The sequence below is a fragment of the Xenopus laevis genome, chromosome 4S, assembly GCF_017654675.1.
Source record: "Xenopus laevis strain J_2021 chromosome 4S, Xenopus_laevis_v10.1, whole genome shotgun sequence".
NCBI lineage: Eukaryota > Metazoa > Chordata > Amphibia > Anura > Pipidae > Xenopus > Xenopus laevis.
In genome coordinates, this window is record NC_054378.1 from 22,876,961 (window position 1) to 22,896,350 (window position 19,390).

Consider the following 19,390-nt stretch of genomic DNA (forward strand, 5'->3'; position numbering starts at 1 on the left):
TGGCTGTTGCTCAGCAGAAAAGTTCCATATTATTTGCCCCCTTTGGCCACCCTAATGTTCTGTACATTAGAAATGGGTAGATGTGGGCTCATAAAAATACAAGATTTAAGGCACTTAGTGTAATAAAGTACTCACTGTACAGTATTTTCGCTCTAAAGTGAATGATAGTTTCCATAACAACTTTAGACGTGGGTCCCTTAATCATTTTTCCTCTATAGCCTAATTAAAGTGATGTAATGCAGAGTGACTTACCTACAGCGGGAAGGTGATACACACGTTGACTTATAATTGGACCTATTGTATCTACGCCCCCCCCCCCCCAATCATTACTGCCCTTTTTTCTGTTGGGCTCCATGAACTGGACCAGTGCTCCATATGTACAACCCAGGGAAGGGACTTTCGCACGGCTGACATTTCATGGAGCATAAGCTCATGGTTTCTGTCTATTCGGTGGATCTGGCACAGACGAACTCATTAACATAAGTGAACAAGAAAACAGCACAAGAGTCACATTTGCCCAAAATAAATCTCCGTTCCGCACTAATCACTTGGATGGGAAGTTCTGGACACATCCTGCGTTTCCTAGAACCACTTTCCAGCGACGTTCTCCGGCACCAGATGTTGTGTAGATATTTGCTCTGTGCATTTCAGCTGCTCTCCGATGGGAGGGATTGGAGCAAACCCTCGAGCCGGTCCCACACAAGCCTTTTAGGCTCCATGGTGTAAAGGGAAAATGTGATTCATTTGGGATTCTTCAGCCCGACACATTCCTGCTCAACCTGTTTCTCCAGGTAGGAGGGCTTAGGAGCAGATCAGGCCTCTACCTCCTTCCCTTGCAGGGAGGTCTCCTGGCACATAAAGGAGCCTTTCATCAGTAAATGCCACAGTTTGGAATTTTATTAAGCCTCATGTTGTTGCTTTGTGCCGACTCCGTGTGAATGCCACTCTGTGGGCACCTTCTCTGTCCACAGCCTATGTTCCAGGCTTCTTGCATCTCAGCACTTGAGCATAGACCTTATTTCATATTCCGCCTCTTTATTTCGTCTCTGATGGAGACATACAAGAATAATAACCTGCTGCTTATTTCCACTTTTGTTGCAAGTCAAGTCTCCAGTCTGTTCCAGGGCAAGTCATGCCAAGTCTAGATTCTAATTTAGAGTCATTGTCTGCAGCCATTGCTATTGGTTCTTGGCTCATGGTGCTCTTCAACACTAGTCAGTGTTTTGGGGCTGAAAAGTACTAATAAACATCAGGTGGAAGGACTCATCCGTCGATTGGTCGCAGCCGGGTTCCAAGTAATTGATGGTTGCAGGATGGTGGGAATTCAGCTGGAAAGCCATAAGTTGAAGATCACTGCCTTACCAAATAGGAGACTGAGGTACGGAAGCCTTTGGGGTCACCTGCCGACCCTTATTAGTTTCATGTATTTGCACTGGCAGGTGTGTCACTACTGTACTGATGGTGGAGGATCACTTTGATGTTTTGGTTAAATGGGTTTTGCTGCTCCTTTGATGTTCTCAGAACATTTTCTATATAGTTATATCCTTCATATATTATGTGTGCTGATTAAAGGTTATTTTTATTTACTATCAGACCTATGAGGAGCTGCCAGTAGCGCCCTAGTAACACAGGACTGCACTCATTCTATATGGAACAGGTAGCAGCCAGGCTTTTGTGTAGAAGGAAATGTAATTAGTGTCATTGCTGTGGAAGTCACTTTGTTGTCGCTTGTCAGAGATACCTGTATGATGATTATAGGTGTAATACTTCATCTTCTCTCTAATTGCTTTCTCGCTGCATTTATATTCTCTCCATAGACTGGGCCTGCGTACTGGAAAGCCTCATATCGGCTACCTTTACCACCTCCTACAGCCATGTCCCCTATCCTGTACCCTTCTGCTGTGCCACTTTGGTGCCACTGTAGTGCATTTCATAGTCTGCCTGTTCTGCTGCATTACACAGCACTGAGCTACATAATACAGCACTGAGCTACATAATGCAGCCCCTCACTACTGCACTGCATGTCACTCCTCGCTACAACATCATACGGTGCATTCATGCCATAGTTGTACCATGCACTGGTATCATTCACTCCAGTACAGTGCTGCAGCTTTGGGTTTTTAATCAGAAAGAAACAATACACAGTGTTCCGGATCTGTGCCCGAGGCATTGTTTCATCCCGCTCCACATGCAGCTGCACGTTACATCCTATTTAATAAAGGGCGCCGTTTATTGTAGGCAGTTTTCCCGTCAAACAGGTTCTTTGCTGAGTGGCTGCTGCACAAATCACTTCTGCCAACTACTCCTTGGCACTGCCCGCTCTCTCGCCTGGGGCCCCTACTGCATCCAGCCTCCCCATGCCCTTTCCATTGTATCATCAGCTCTGCATTAATGAGATATGTGTATTAGCAGTAGGGATGCACCGAATCCAGGATTGGTTCGGGATTTGGCCTTTTTCAGCAGGATTCGGATTGGGCCGAATCCTTCCGCCTGGCTGAACTGAATCCGAATACTAATTTGCATATGCAAATTAGGGGTGGAGAGGGAAATCACATGACTTTTTGTCACAAAACAAGGAAGGAAAAAATGTTTTCCCATTCCCACCCCTAATTTGCATATGCAAATTCGGATTCGGGGGTTCGGCCGAATTCAAAATAGTGGATTCGGTGCATCCCTAATTAGCAGTGAACCTTTTATATTTTAAATTAATAGTTTTATTAAAGGAAAACTAAAATCACTAGGGAAGTGCCAAGTTGTTTGTCTATAGTAGAATAAATGAGGACTGGGCAGGGCCCCATACTAATGTTACCATTATTAATCCATTGGTCACCTGGTCAGAGGACCCTGACACCAAGTAAAAAAATAAAATAAGCAGTGGCTGCAAGGCCACGCCACTGATCCACTTAGCCACACCCTTTATACTACTGCCAAAACCATACATTCTGACCTGCAAGCCCCGCCTGTAACCTTCAAATCAAACTTACATCTCTTGAATGCAGCACTCCCTTGATGGGGGCACTGGGAGTGGGTGTCTAATAACTTGGCACCTCCTGGTTGATTTTACCTTTAAAATCCACTTCAAAGTACTTCAGTATTTCCCCTCCACCCTATCAGTGCAGTAAAGTCTATCTGGCAAGCTACTCATGCTCCCTTTCTGCCAGTCTGTGACATGCCTAGGGTGGAGCCACTAAGGAAAGTCATTTCAATCTCCTTCCCTCTTTGAGAAACAGTAAGGGTCAGTCCACACGAGCAGATTCGGGGAGATTTAGTCGCCTGGCGACTAATCGCCTCCTCTTCTGGGTGACAATCTCCCCGAACTGCCTTAGCGTTTCTTCCCTTAGCGCTTCGTTTTCCGAAGTATAGTGGACGGGAAGACACGCTAAAGCAGTTCAGGGAAAATGTCGCCCAGAAGAAGAGGCGATTATTCGCCAGGTGACTAAATCTCCCCGAATCTGTTCGTGTGGACTGACCCTTAGAGTCCCTCTCCTAATTGCCCCTCTCCTAACTGCCCCGAGGCTCCAGCACACAATGTGCCCAATCAGTGCAGTCACAAATGGTGATGTCATAGGTGTAGTCATGATGCGATTAAGAAGTAGAGTTAATAGTATTATTCGTTTTATATCTTTTCATCTAATTGCTGAGAGCTTTTATTAATAACAAAACCCCGAATTGTGTGGGTTACATGAGATGCAATTGTAGCAAAGAAAGGGAGCTCTGCCGAGCGGCACATCAGACCCGGCTAATTTCCATTTAAATTAGAGGCTTTTTGTTGCTCAGACAATTAGGGAAGATAAACAAAATGCTGAAAGTGTCACGGGGGGGAGGAGGGGTTTACAGACTTTCACCTTCGCTTGTCTCCACTTGCAGCTTTATTCTGCCATCGCCATTTAATGCGCAGTCACATTATTCCCCTAAACATTGCGATGGGGGCTGCTCCAGGAGCTGGAATTAAACGCAACACAAACGCATGAAATATCAAGGTCACAGCATCTGCTCAGGCTCCTTATTTTCTGTGTCACTTGGAGCAAACCTCTTCCCGTCACATAGAATGAAAGGCGGCAGTTAGTAGACCTGAGTTCACTCTTACGTAGTTACAATGTGACTTACAGTATCATTGTAGAGAAGTAGATTGAAGGATGTGCTTTATACTGCTTGATATACTACAGACATTTAATCAGGAACCTTTGTAATAGAATTGTCTGCTTAACTACTAGCTTTATCTGATACTTCAAATGCTGTCTGGTTGCTAGTATTGTCCTTGGCAACCAGATATCCGGTTGATATTTCCTAGTGTGAGTCGGAATTAGATAAAACCATCCTGCAACGCCAACGCCAACGCCACAGGCAGAATATACATTAAGGGTAAGGACACACGAGGAGATTCAGGGAGATTTTGTCGCCTGGCTACTAATCGCCTCGTCTTTTGAGCAACTATCTCCCTGAACTGCCTCAGCATTTTTCCCCATAGGCTACAATGAAAAGTTGCCTGCGTTAATGCACACACGGCGATGCGTTTTCAATAGTTGCCCAAAGTTGCCTCAGTGAGGCAATTTCAGGCAACTATTGAAAACGCATCGCCGTGTGTGCATTAACACAGGCAACTTTTCATTGTAGCCTATGGGGAAAAACGCTGAGGCAGTTCAGGGAGATAGTTGCTCAAAAGACGAGGCGATTAGTAGCCAGGTGACAAAATCTCCCTGAATCTCCTCGTGTGTCCTTACCCTTAGGGTAGGGACACACTGGGCGATTTGGGGAGATTTAGTCGCCTGGCGACTAATCGCCGCGACTTTCCACGACCAATCTTCCCCGAATGCCTCCCCTCACTCTGTGCCTGGATAAAATGAAAAATCGCCTGCGCTAATCACACGCGGCGATTTGTTTTCCGAAGTCGCCCGAAGTTTCCTCGTGAGGCAACTTCGGGCGATTTCGGAAAACGAATCGCCGTGTGTGATTAGCGCCGGCGACTTTTCATTTTATCCAGGCGCAGAGTGAGGGGAGGCATTCGGGGAGAAAAGTCGCTGCGATTAGTCGCCAGGCGACTAAATCTCCCCAAATCGCCCAGTGTGTCCCTACCCTTAGGCTTAGTCCACACCAGGCGATTCTGGGAGATTTAGCACCTGGCGACTAATCGCCTCTTCTTTGAGGCGACTAATCTCCCCGATCCTCTTCCTCTTCTCCTGCGCCGGCTGTAATGAGAGTCGCCTGCGTTATGACACACGCAGTTTCCTCGTGTATGTGTTTAAAATAAGTGACTTCATCCCTTTCTAATAATATACTTTCTGTTTCAGAGAAATGGTGGCAGATGGAATTAAACTATTTATTTAATGAATTTGTGAACCTTCTATTTGTTCTTATTTGGGCAGATAAAATATCACCTTGATCCTGTTATTTGACTGCCGGGGGAGCGGCACCTGCCTCTTCCTACAGTGAGCAGAGCCTAAGGGCACTGGGGGTCTTATGGAGTTCACTACAAATTCATGACTACCCTTTGGGGAAAAAGCTTCTTGTAGCTGCTTCTTCTTGCTCCATAGTAAACAGTGAAACCTTTCTATAGCAACAAGCCTTGTCATACATAAACATACCAGGTATCTGGACTTGTTGAGCCTGCTGAGCTCATCTTAGGCTGGACAATACTAGGGTCATGTAGAGAAGTACTTGTACTGTATGTCTCCTGGGGGTTACAGACCCATGAGCTGTTCTTTAATATTTGCTTGTGAATAATGTGTACTGTGCCCCCAACTTATCCTTGTACCCCCATAAGACACAGCTAAATGAGTACAGCCAATCACAATAAGCCTGACCCACCTGCCTGTTGCTAGAATGCCACCTTGTGCACTTCCAGTACATTGCATGCTTCGGTGGATTGGCTCACATTGGACCTAGCCATAAGGGTGTGTGTGAGTGCTTCTGTTTATTGGTACCAGTATCATATACATATCCAGGGAATAATCTCACAACAAGAACTTTTCATACGAGGCCTTAGGAAAAGGTATATAGAGAAAATAAGTGAGCCGGGGCCCCGGTTGTACAGCTATGGCATGAGCCCTACATTGGCCACAACAAGCTGCAGCTTTGTTTTCATGTTTCGGGCTGATTTATGGAGCCCATTGCTGGTTTATGACTCCCATAGATGAAAGTTCTGCCAAATGTGTTTTTTATGAGTGTGTGTTTCAGCTCTATAATGAAGCACTTGCTCTCTCGGGCCATTTATCTCTCTTTTCTTCGTTTGTTCAACCGCAATTATCCTCAAGCTACATGCCAGCCATGGGATTGGTTTTGTGGGGCTTCTGTTTAATATGAGAAAAGGGCACCGTGAGCCGGGAAATCACTGATGTCCTCAATCTCATGATACAGCAAGAGAGGTTCTGCATTGGGATACCGTAGCCTTATTTGCTTTGTGGTTATGGGGGTACACAGTAAGAGTCTGTATTGGGGTACTGTAGCCTTATGTGCATTGTGGTTATGGGGGTGCATAGAGGGTATATATTGGGGTATTGTAGCCTTATGTGCTTTGTGGTCATGGGGGTGCACATAGGGTCTATATTGAGGTACTGTAGCCTTGTGTGTTTGTGGTTATGGGGGTGCACAGAGGGTATATATTGAGGTACTGTAGCCTTATGTGCTTTGTGGTTATGGGGGTGCACAGAGTGTCTATATTGGGGTACTGAAGCCTTATGTGTGTTGTGGTTATGGGGGTGCACAGAAGGTCTGTATTCGGGTACTGTAGCCTTATGTGCATTGTGGTTATGGGGGTGCATAGAGGGTATATATTGGGGTACTGTAGCCTTATGTGCTTTGTGGTTATGGGGGTGCACATAGGGTCTATATTGAGGTACTGTAGCCTTGTGTGTTTGTTGTTATGGGGGTGCACAGAGGGTATATATTGAGGTACTGTAGCCTTATGTGCTTTGTGGTTATGGGGGTGCACAGAGGATCTATATTGGGGTACTGAAGCCTTATGTGCGTCGTGGTTATGGGGGTGCACAGAGGGTCTGTTTTGGGGTACTGTAGCCATATGTGCTTTGTGGTTATGGGGGTGCACAGAGGGTCTGTATTGGGGTTCTGTAGCCTTATGTGCATTGTGGTTATGGGGGTGCACATAGGTTCCATATTATGGTACTGTAGCCTTATGTGCTTTGTTGGGGTTGGTTAAACCACAATCTTGGAAAATATAAAGAATAGTGATATAAATGATGAGGATATAATATATAAGTAACATTGTAATTAGTTTTATTTGAAGAGCTTATCGGGACACCTTTATTTAAGCCTCTCATTAATACCCATCAGTTGTGTTGCAGTAGGAGAATGTTCTGCACAAATAGATGAAGATGATGGCTGAACTGTTGTTTCAAGGAGTGGTGACACTTTGATAACAGTGTGTTGCAATACTTAGACCCATATTAGGATATTTTCAATTTGGGAGTGGGCATGTTGTTTGCATTGGGCACCAGTTCTCTGGGTTGTTCCAGCTGCTATAGAATTACATGGTGGTTCTGTTACAGTAAGACACAGGACACGTATGGCTGGGGCTGTCATAGAGATTAGTCACCCACCACCACCGTCCCCTCCCTTATAAATCATCCCAGCTGAACTCCCAGAGCATCCATTTAATAAATCAGGCACTTATTCGGCACAAGCCGTGGCGCGGCAGGGCGGCCAAATAATACACAAATCTATAAAACAAGTGGCGGTTTGTTCAGAATCAATGAAAAAGGTTCAGAGAGGTTGGGGGGGGTGGTACTGGCAGTATCCCAGAGTCTCAGTCTCGGCTGCAGAAATTCTCTTATTGTTCTAATTGAGCAGACGAGGTGCTGGGTTCATGTCTTCTGGTTCTGACATATTTAAACAGGTTTGGACTAGACCTAGAACACTATGGGGTCCCACTGGTGCACCAGTAGGTACACAAATTTTCATGCAGACGGGATGTTCATCCGTCACAACTTGCATCAGTTGCATCTTTTATCATTGAAGCTGCACCAGTTGCTTTGCATTGATTTCTGCCATTAAGGGTAATTCTATTTTTGTTTTATGAACGGCCAATTGCACTAGTGCGGGTGTCTGCTGATGGTCACAATTCCTCCGAGGCAGTGTTAATGTTCATATTAATTGTGTGACTGTGTGTCCCATTTAGGTGCATCAGCGCTGTGCCAAGTCAAAGTATCAGGTTTGGTTTTTGTGGTTTGTGGGTTTTTAATCACTTTTGAGAAAAAGCACGTGAGGAATGAAAATCCTTGCAGAGAAAGGAAAGCCCCAAGGCATTCTGGAGTATTGGGCTTGGCCAGTGCCGGTTCTGTGTGACTGTAGGTCCACGTGATGTCATAGGACTTGGACATTAAGGTTCAGTATCTGCTGATTGCTTTTACTGTTGTTCCGAATGGACCTAACAAACTCAGTTTGACTGCTCCAGTGCTCTGTATATTATATACAGTTATGGGATTCCTTATCCGGAATCCCATTATCCAGAAAGCTCCGAATTATGGAAAGGCTGTCTCCCATAAACTCCATAATAATCAAATTATCTAATTTTTTTTTAATTATTTCCTTTTTCTCTGCAATAATAAAACAGTAACTTGTACTTCGTCCCAACTAAGATAAAATGAATCATTACTGGAAGCAAAACCAGCCTATTGACTGATTTTCTTGTAGACTTAAGGTATGAAGAACTAAATTACGGTAAAATCCATTATCTGGAAACACCCAGAACCTGAGTATTCTGGATGTGTTGGGCCCACATTTGATCTCCGGCAATTTAGCTTTTATATGACGGTATAGGCCAGACCTACAGCACTCCAGCTGCTCCAGTTGGGTTTAATCCATGGCTGAGCAGTGCAATCAATACTATACTGAATGTTCCTATGGCTAATAGCTAAGTGTGAATGGGGAGCTACTATATTACTGGATACAATGTATCCCTGTGGTTTCAGTAGGGCAGGAGTCACTGTAATATATTTCCTCACTTCCCCCAAAGAGCCGATGGCTAGAGACCCCCTGGTGGAGCTTTCATTAAATATTGAGCCCCGGTGATATTTCTTCTCTGGGTCCAAATGGAGGGCCACTGGCCCCAGTAATGAGATTTGGATGGCCCCAAGCAAGCATCATTTCTGCTCAAATGCAGGAAACAGTGTATTACTCTGCCCATATCATAAGCTATAAATTAAGCACCATTATAATGGCCCAGTGATGTGTTACAGCAGGTACTGTTACACAGTGCATCAGAGCTAGCACGACGTCTCACAAGACACTGAAAGGAAAATATTACTTTTATTTCCCTTTGGCAACATAAATGACCCGCTGCGTTGCTTTATACTCCAATAAGTTTTTACTTTTTTTCCATCATTAGAGAAGTGTAACTGGTGATTTTATTAGTTTATTATTCAGTGTTGCACTCAGTCGGGGAGGGTTTTGGCTTGGGCTGTGAGGGGGGTACAAGCAGGCCTGGACTGGGAGTCAAAATAGGCCCTGCCATTCCAAGAAGAGCTTTGGAGAAGCCGCACACCACACAAACCCAAAGATTCTTATCCTGGTGCCCAGTGATAGAGGAATCGGCCACCTCACAATACAGGTAAGAAGAATTTCACTGTCACACAGGAGTTGCGGTAGCAGGGCAAGCCCTTGCAATTTTATTATGCAGCTGTGCAACGTTTCGGGGACACGCCCCTTTATCAAGCCTGCCATTCCAAGTACATAGAGGCCCAAACAGCCCCCTACCAGCCCACTATATGGTACCTTTCTATGGCATTTGCCAGAACCCAGAGATTGCCAGTCCAGGCCTGGGTACAAGGGGAACCCCAAAGACTGTTTGTTACTAGGATAACACGAGTCTCTGTGAAGAAAACATGGAGAATGTTAATGGCAGAAGAAGCAGAGCCTGTTGCCTCACTGACTCTATGACAGGTTGGGGGACACACAGCCGCTGCCTATTCATATTGTCTTATAATAATGTCATGGAATCCAGGCCCCGCGGATTAATGGGAATATGTGATGGAGGGATACGTGCGCATTAAGGGGATTAACGCATTAACGGGATTGAATGTGTGCAGGGGGGCTCTCGCTCGTCGTTGGCTTAGATTGGAGCCATTCCGTAACTGTCCTGTGTCGGGCCACGTCAAACTGTCAGAGAGACTGGCACATATCTATCAGTTTGTATCAGGGAACAGGGTTTGCTGGGGTCTGTAACTCAAGCACTAGGTGGGACTGATGCCATTGCATGGGGAGATTGGTCAGAAGTCTGGGACTCAAGCAGTGGGTGGGGCTAGAACTAGGCAGCTTACAGGGGAGTGACAGGGAGCCTATAGCTATAGCAGTGGCTCCCAAACCTGTCTTTTCCCTTTATATATTCCTTGCCTGTGTTTATTGAGGAAAACATACCCAGGCTTCTCTTCCAAGAACCCTCTTCCCACTCACATGTTTCTTAGAGCGATGTGTCTGATTTGCGTTTGGTACAGGGCTTTTCCCATACACATTCCTCACACGGATCAGTCCCATTGCACCCAATTAATGAGCATTAATGAGGCTCCGGTTGCTTGTGAGGCCAGTGAAATGCACAAAACCCCTCTGTGGCCAGTAAGTGAGGGCGTCACATTATACCTCATCTGAAAAGTATTTTGTCCCAGTGCCAGTAAGAGTGGGCACTGCCAAGTCATTAGCACAAGCACTGATTTCAGCAGCTCGGGGGAAAGGCAGGAATGTGGCTCTTTGTGTTTTTCACTATTTGTGTACTTAGTCAGGGTGCTTGGAGGTAAGTCCTTCACTTCTTATGCTTCACTGCGCAGCACTTAAGTGTCTGCCCCTCCTACTGAATGGCATCAGCCCTGACACTTTATCTGTGGAATCTCTGCACATATAACCTACAGATTGCATGTGGTTTGATCATATCTTTCCCATGCACAGAGGCAGCTCAGCCCAAAAGCCTGTTTAGCTTTAATCATTCCCTTCATTTAAATATATGATTATTAAAAGGTATTTATTTAGCACCAGCATATTAATCAGCACTGTATAATAGTAGGGCACATACATGATACAGGTTCAATATAGATATAGGAGGGGAAGAGGGCAGCACTCATTATAGGCCATGGCTTTTTCCTGGACCTTCCTTGTCTACTTCATGATTCATATCCCTTATCCTGTTGGATACTTCCTGGGCCTTCCTCGTCTACTTCCTGATCCCTTTGGGTGCTTCCTGGACCTTCCTTGTCTACTTCCTGATCCCTTTCCCTGATCCCTTTGGATACTTCATGAGACTTTCTTGCCTACTTCCTAATCCCTTTGGGTGCTTTCTGAACATTCCCTGTCTACTTCCCGATTCATTTCCCTGATCCCTTTGGGCACTTCCTGGGTCTTGTTCTTTCCCTGATCCCCTTGGGGATGTGATTGGGAGCACAGGGTAATGTACTGGCATTTCCTTCATTACTTCCTGACCCCCGAGTATCCTCTATAACACTTCTGTTCAGACTGTGTATATTTCTGCTGTTGTTTGGTCATAGAGTAAAGGTTATATTAAGGGAATAATTTAAGATAAACAGGAATCAATTAGCTCCATAACAGGTTGTTAGAGTAATAAATGATAGCAACCAGCCAGAAGAGTACTGCCTGCAGTAAGACATTTTGTCCCTGCCTAGCCACCTTACTTCCTGGTTGTACTCTGAGCCAAGCACCTCCCTCTTAACCTGAGTGGGCAGAGTCAGAGCGTTTTGGTTGCACCTATTGGTGTATTGGGAACAAGCATTATGGCAGCTTTCAGAGGAAACTGGCTGCTGTTAATAATAATAATAATAATAGGCCTTTAATTGATTTTCCCCAGAATGGAAGCACTTGACTGAGAAACTAAACCCAGGCCAGATATGGAGCTGGGGTTGAATTATCCCCTGTGCTGGTGCATTAATAGCCACAAGATACAGGGGCTCATGGGTTACAGGGGCCCACGAGATACAGGGGGCACACTGAGCCAGCAGTTGGGGTTGTGTTTTTGTAAAAGGGGGGGCTAAAACATTTTTGTTGGGCTGGTGTTGTTTTGCCCCTGCACTGAGGGAGGGGCACAGGGGAAAGGGATATGGCTGGCATTAAAGGAAGTGGGATGTGTGAATTCCATCCCCCATGAAGGAGTTGTGTATGATAATAACTGTATTCCTCTTATCTGAATCATCTGCTCACACTTACCATTCTCTTCACAGCCACAATCAGAGGGCCACCACTTTCATGCACCCCGTGACGGGCGACATCTCCCCAGAAAACTTTGACTTTGATTTACGAGACGGGTAAGTCCGGCCACCATCATTGTGTGCAAGTGTCTGAGCTCAATGTTTAACATGACCCCGTGTCACCCATCTGTGCGCTCATTTATTATCCAGGCCCCAGTCACCCTGTATAACACAGGGCATGGTGATGCTGGAGATGTTTCTCAGGCAGTGGTTACATCCATGTGTGAACCCAACATTCGCCTGGTACAGCTCATATGATATATGGAGGTTCATCTGATTGCATGTCGGGGTGCAGTACATAGGAATAAGAGTATCACACAGGCTCCAGCCGCTGCCCAACGTCAGTAATGTATTTGATTTGAATAAAGTGCCGCTAAATTGTAGCCGGGAGTCCGAGGATGTGACGGGGAGATCTTGTCTGCACTGAGCAACTCATTAACTAATGTGTGTCTGCCTCTAACGATCCCTTCCTCATTAATCTGCTACATGGCTAATACCTTGTCTGACTGGCACAGCAGCATCTCATTACACAGATGATATTAATATCCAGCCAGGACGGTTACATTCACACCGCATCACTCCGGGTCCACACATTTCCCCTTCAACACAGACATCCAATAGAATCACTGTACTGAACCTAACTACATCTCAAGGACACGCCATTTATTATAGGGGTACTCTGCACCACTTACAGGTCCCCCAATTACACTTACATCCAAAGGGCACCCTACTTCAGTCAAATTATTGGGACACTCAATTTGCAGCAATTATGGCCTTTATTTATGGTACTGAATATGTATAAGGAGAATTGTGGAAGGGATTAAAGGTACTTGATCTGTTATACCCACCGGTCTGCAGTTACCTGTAATTATAGAGAATTAGAGCTACCTGTGGGTTATATGAACTTGTCCTTTGCGAGGGGCACAGGCTTGCAGTGCAGTATGGCACCCCACTTCAGTACCATAGGGAGCAACATTCACACAAGGTTCACCTAAATATCTGCACTGTGGCCACCATGCTGGAGCGACAAGCTGTAACAATATTAACCTGCCCGTGTCATGTGTCTACTTCCATAAAGTAATTGCAGCTGATAACGGTGGTACGTGGCCCCTGGGGAGTTGTGCAGTTTCATCCATCGGGCCCGTTACTATGGCAGCAAAAGAAGAAATGAATCAACACCTGGGAGCTAAGAACTTTGTCCGTTTGTCTCCCACCTCTCCCAGCACAAAAGGTGGGCAGGTTCCTTCCTCCTAATTAATAGAGGTGGTCTGTCCCCGTGCTGGGCATATGTGCCTACATTAGTGTCTGCCCTTCTCTCTGCCAGGTAAGAGTCCATTAGCATTTTATCTGCACCCATAGAGGGCACCTCATTCTGCTGGGCATTAGGGCTATTTATACCCATCTGCCCATGGACACTGTTGGCAGCAAGAAGGCATACAGGATTAGATTTACATGGGCACCCCCGTCCCTGCATGTAAATAATAACTCTGGCATAATAAATTGCTTTGATGGGAGAGAAGGGATGGGTGAGGTGGCAAGGAATGTGATACTAGGACTGGCAATTCATTAATAGGAAGAGAATTGATCTGAGGCACATTGATCAAATAATTTGGTTTTAAAGTGCAACATGTGCCAACGTCTGCCCGTACCTTCCTCTGGCACATGCTATAAATGGAAACCTTTTCTACCCCACCCTTGTATCCTGGCGACTCATGTGCCCTCCCCTGGTACCAACTCTGTAAACAGATATGCCAGCTGGGACCATCTGTTTGTGTGCAGTCCCAAAGGCAGGGCATAGGCTGGCACTAACCCTCTATGGCCCAGGCAGCTCCTGGTGTAGCAGAATCATTGTTTGTGTAAACACATTGGGAACTTCACTTGTTCCCTTCAGCACTTTCCTCTGTTTACTGACTCCCTATTCACTGCATGGGCCCCTGGGGCAGGATTTTACTCACTGGAGACATCACATGGGGTAAGTTACTCACTGCACACACAACCCAAATAACCTGTAGTCAAAGCCTGGCTCATTGCTGCAATTTACACTAGTGATGGGCAGTTCTGTATAATGGCACCTTCATAGAGAGGCAATGTCTCCATACAGGAGGGTTTACTAATTCTAATGATAAACTGGGGGAGACATGGGCTGGTGGGTAACACACTGGAAAAGACACAGGCTGGTGGGCAACACACTAGGAGAGACACGGGTTGGTGGGTAACACGCTGGGGGAGACAGGGGCTGGTGGGTAATACACTGGGGGAGACAGGGGTTGGTGGGTAATACACTGGGGGAGACGGGCTGGTGGTTAACACACTGGGGTAGACAGGGGCTGGTGCGTAATACACTGGGGAACACAGGGGCTGTTGGGTAATACATTGGGGTAGACAGGGGCCGTCGGGTAACACACTGGAGGGAGATGGGAAAGGAGGGCACAGCACACATGTTATTTAACAGAAGCAGCATCACAGTTATTATAATTAAGGGCAAAGGCAGTGAAATCCATGTGATATTATAGAATGGAATGACAGACTTGGGCTGGAGGAAATAAGGGAAGTATTGATCCACTTTGCCTTCTTTTCATTGTGATTTGACTCTGTGTGTATCAGATGGGATCATATGGGTATAGGATAGTATGGGTATAGGTATCAGATGGGTATAGTATGGGTATTGTATAGATCTCAGATTGCTATAGGATAGTATGGGTATAGGTATCAGACAGGTATAGGATAATATGGGTATAGTACAGGTATCATATGAGTATAGGATAGTATGGGTATACTGTAGGTATGAGATGGGTATAGATGGGTATTCAGGCTTCATGTGTATTGAACAAGAAAATTGTTTCTGACAGTGCTTTGAAGTCTGATGATTTGAAATTGGATTCTGCAGTTTCTATGGGGAGTCAGAGAGAAGGAATCGGCTCCCTCTGTGCCCAGTGCCTACTGAATGCCAAATACTCCACAAATCACATTATTTTCACTCCTTTTTTTTACAGGAAACAAAGTGCAGCTGCTTTTCTCATATAGAAATTGTACAATTCTCAAAGGGCTGAGCTGATAATAAATACTGTACTTCTATTTGCTGGCAGAACCCAGGGCACACGCTGCCATGTTTCTGTAAAAGTAATTTATCTGATAGGCCCCCCTTCCCCCCCAAGCCCACAGCACCGCAGGCACCCAGAGCAGTCCAAGGACATCATTCTCCGTCTCAGAGACATTAGTCAGTGATATTGTACTTTTCCCTGAAACAGAAAGAATGCACTCACCAGTAGAACATTGTTCTATCCCTGACACACTGTGTGCTAAATGTATAAGAATTATATAATAACTCCACTCTTATCCTCTCTAAGATAGAAGGGGCCCAGTCTGAAGCTTAGTTTGGGGGATATTTAGGGTGATGCTTTTTTCATTTTCTACACATGAAACCCAACTTGAAGGTCCAGTAGGGTGAGATTTGGAGCAAACACTTCTTTCCTTTCTAACATATTTGTGTAACTGTGACTGGTTTACCTGTTTATATTATTTATATCTGTGTGACTTTCTTTTGAGCTTCTGGGGGCCACAATCTAAGGTTGGACCTCCAAGGGGGGCTTCAACTGAGAAAAAGTCCAACCAGCCACATTTTCTATGAAGGTTATACACCCCAACCCTCTTGCATCCACCTACCTACTTATCTACCAATGTGACATTGGATGGTTTCCATGGTAACCTGGCAGTGCAAACTTTACCCCTTGAGCCAAGGTGTAAAATGTGTTGTAAAAGTATCTGTTTATCTTCTCATGCCTGTCTAAACCATCAGTTTTGGCCCATCCCATAGATGTTTTGTTGGGGTTAGGTGCAGGCCACGCTGGTTCTTCCACTCCAGTCTGAGAGAACCTTCCTCAGGCTTCATAACTTGAACCTCTTTTTGTGAGTATGTGTGGCCTGAAACTTCACAGCTGCCCAGAGATATTTCCAGTTCATATATCGGGCCACTTGCATTTGGGTGGAGCAGGTCTAGCAGAGAACAGACTATGTTGGTGCCACATTGACAGTCACTTCAGTGCCACCCGTTCTACTGGCAGTGTTTGTGTCTGTAGATCACACAGCTGTACAATTAACTATACAATATGATAATATGCTTATTATCGGGGATGTCTGAACGTGGGGGCTCACTAATTTAGCTGGTGACATTATTGTTCAGCAATAAATCCAGAGAAAAAGCCATTCCTGGAAACTACATGGCAACTCACCCTAAAGATTCAACTTGTGTTCAACCCACATCCATTGCACTAAATATTATTGACTCATCACCCCTATCACGTGTGCCGTATTTGCACCTGGACCAAGTCTTCTTCTCTGGTGGCAAATCATTATGTCTTAACAGCAGGTTGCCTTCTCCTTCTTCCCTGCAGGCACAGATCAGTCATGACCCAACCAGCGAGCGGCCAGAGACCTTCCAGTGTCATCAGTGAAGGCTCCACAGAAGTCACCAATTCTACCAATGAGGTCAAACCAGTCAGCAAGGTGAGGAGCCCTCATGATTAACGTTCTGTAGGTGGACACAACATGAGGACTCGGTGAGAGCAATACATATAGTGATACTGAGAATAACCAGTCAGCAAGGTGAGTGTCCCTCCTGGTTGAGGTTCTGTAGGTGGGCACAACATGAGGACTCAGTGAGAGCAATACATATAGTAATACTGAGAATAACTCTCCAGCAGGGAGCCTTCTAACAGTGGGCTTTATTGGCAGTCTCTAAGCAGACATGGGAGCAGTGTGCTGTATAATCTGCTGCTTCTAATGAACCAGTGCAGGGGGGGGTAATTATAGTCTAGTCTTGTGTTTTAGCCCCTCCATCTGCTGTATTGACATTTCTCTCATCCTGCCTGGCACTTGTTCCTATTGGGCATTAGGGGCTGCTCAAAGCTGCATTGCCAGGCTTAGGGTAGAACCAACACGTCATTGGTGGGTGCATCTATCATGGCACTTATGGTTTGTGGGTGCAATACTGGGGTATTACTAAGCCCCATGGATGTGCCTCAAAACTAACAGATGTAATATGACAGCATGGCAATCCAAACTCTCATTTACTCTGCTGCTGTAATTCCCCACTGCAATGTGGTTGATTGGTTCAGTACCATAGCATCCATAGCAACCATTGTTCTTTTGTTTCTTTAATTCCATCTGAAATATGTATAGCTTTAATTTAACAGTGAGTGTCTCCTCTTCAGTGTGAATGTATCTGTACAAATGCCCAGGGACTTAATGCAACTAAAGCCACACTACAGTCACTTTGCTGATCTCTTTAAGGTCCACAAGCCCAGTCAGAAAAGCCACAGCTTTGGCAAGAGAGACCATTCCATCAAACGGAATCCACATGTCCCAGTGGTGGTGCGAGGCTGGCTGCATAAACAGGTACGTTACTGTGTTATATCCTCTCTCTGTCTGTCTGTCTCTATATATATACTGTATACATACAGGTCCTACTGAGCAAGGACCAACCAAGTACATGAGAATGACACGCCTTCTATGGCAATATTATTCAAAGGGATTCTGCTGTAACACATATTGGGCTAGTGGATAGTCATTCCTGGCCAGATTATTTTGCCAGTACCCCAGATTGGAACCTCCCTTACAGCGAGTCTTTCCCTGGGGTACAAGAGCACAAGAACAACCCCACTAGTGAAATAAGCCTGGTATCTCTCCCGGATAATAGGTCAGGGTGCTCATGGGAGAGACAGGTTCTTGGGGTGTATTCGGCAGTCAGGGTAACCCCCATATGTACATGGTGTGACCCCAGCTTTGTGCCTCTGTGTGCAGGACAGCTCAGCCATGAGACTCTGGAAAAGACGCTGGTTTCTTCTGTCCGACTACTGTTTGTTTTACTATAAAGGTAAGAGACCCCGTCACCTGAAGAAGTGGGATTCGCAAGAAGGGAATGTCCCTGCCTTGTTCAACTCTTACCATGTTGCAAACAGACACGTTGCAATTGGGCTCATTTTTATGCGACTTTTGAATGGTTATCTTTCTTCAAGGTTGCAATCTCAGCAGCTATGTGATTGCTAGGGTCCAGTTTACCCTAGCAACCAGACAGTGTTGTACATGAGAGATTGAAAGATTAATAGGAGAGAGGTTGAATAGAAAGTGAAGTAATAGAAAGTAATAATAATATTGTAGTCCCACAGAGGAATAGTTTGTCGCTTGCTTGGATCAAGTACTCCCTTTTAAATGCTGGAATGCCACTCTAACAAGTTCTTTCTATTCCAGATCACCAAGAGGAGGCAGTTTTGGGAAGTATCCCCCTGCTCAGTTATGTCATTTCACCTGTCGCACCCGAAGATCGGATTAACCGCAAATATTCCTTCAAGGTATCCTTGTGCCTCTGTTACTTGTACTGGTGTATCCTTCCACACTCACATTACTGCTCAACTTCACTCTGAAGCAGGACCATCACTGCAGTCTCTTCATGTCTCACAATAACCCAACTGCAGTCTCTGCACATCTCACAATAACCACCATGCAGTCTCTGCACATCTCACAATAACTCCCCTGCAGTCTGCACGTGTCTCACAATAACCCTAATGCAGTCTCTGCAAGTCTCACAATAACTCCAGTCTCTGCATGGAAATCCTTCCCTCATGCAGGGAATTCCTTGCCTTGCTCTGGATCATCAATTGTCCAGCAGGTCTTATTTGCACATAAAAGGATGAACTCAATGGACGTGTGTCTTTTTTTCAAACATTTACTGTGTTACCTACATTAATTTGGGCCATTGCTGCCCCGAATGTGTGTGTGTTCTGCTGTCTCTGTGGTTACAGGGAGTAGTTGTGTCTATTAAAGTTACTTATAGGCAGGGTTACTTCCCCTTTAGCTTGTGTTGCCAATTCCAGTAACCTGGGGGGTGTCAGTGGACGTGAACAGGGCAGGAGGAATGATTGGGATGAGGTCCTTTGGTTCAGCCGAATTGCTGAGTTGACGGGCGAGTGCGAGTGAATGGCTTGTGTTATTGCTGTGTAATGAGAGATTAATCCTGTCTGTCCTACTGACTCCTTCTCACTCACTGTCTGACCTCCCCACTGTGCTCTGCCCGCTGGTACTGGTACTGGCCCAGAACCACAGCAAGGGAAATGTTATGTAAGTATCAACTGTTAGCCCAATGTTTCTTTATATCTGTAACCTTGTTATGAGCTAAGGGGGTCCAGCCTGAAGGCCAG

At 45.5% G+C, this 19,390-nt stretch overlaps 1 protein-coding gene across 9 annotated transcripts in view; it reads left to right on the forward strand.

The window, feature by feature from the left end:
* Window positions 1–19,390, forward strand: part of plekha7.S (pleckstrin homology domain containing A7 S homeolog) — an 86,682-nt gene that overhangs the window by 42,253 nt on the left and 25,039 nt on the right. For 8 of the 9 annotated variants that reach the window (XM_041561047.1, XM_041561048.1, XM_018260375.2 and 5 more), the window contains 5 exons: window positions 12,171–12,254; window positions 16,589–16,700; window positions 17,487–17,591; window positions 17,997–18,069; window positions 18,444–18,544. In XM_041561047.1, the coding sequence (XP_041416981.1) occupies window positions 12,171–12,254; window positions 16,589–16,700; window positions 17,487–17,591; window positions 17,997–18,069; window positions 18,444–18,544 (475 nt within the window). Of the gene's footprint in view, window positions 1–946; window positions 1,379–12,170; window positions 12,255–16,588; window positions 16,701–17,486; window positions 17,592–17,996; window positions 18,070–18,443; window positions 18,545–19,390 lie in introns of those variants that run through there. The other variant, XM_041561053.1, reaches the window with a different exon arrangement.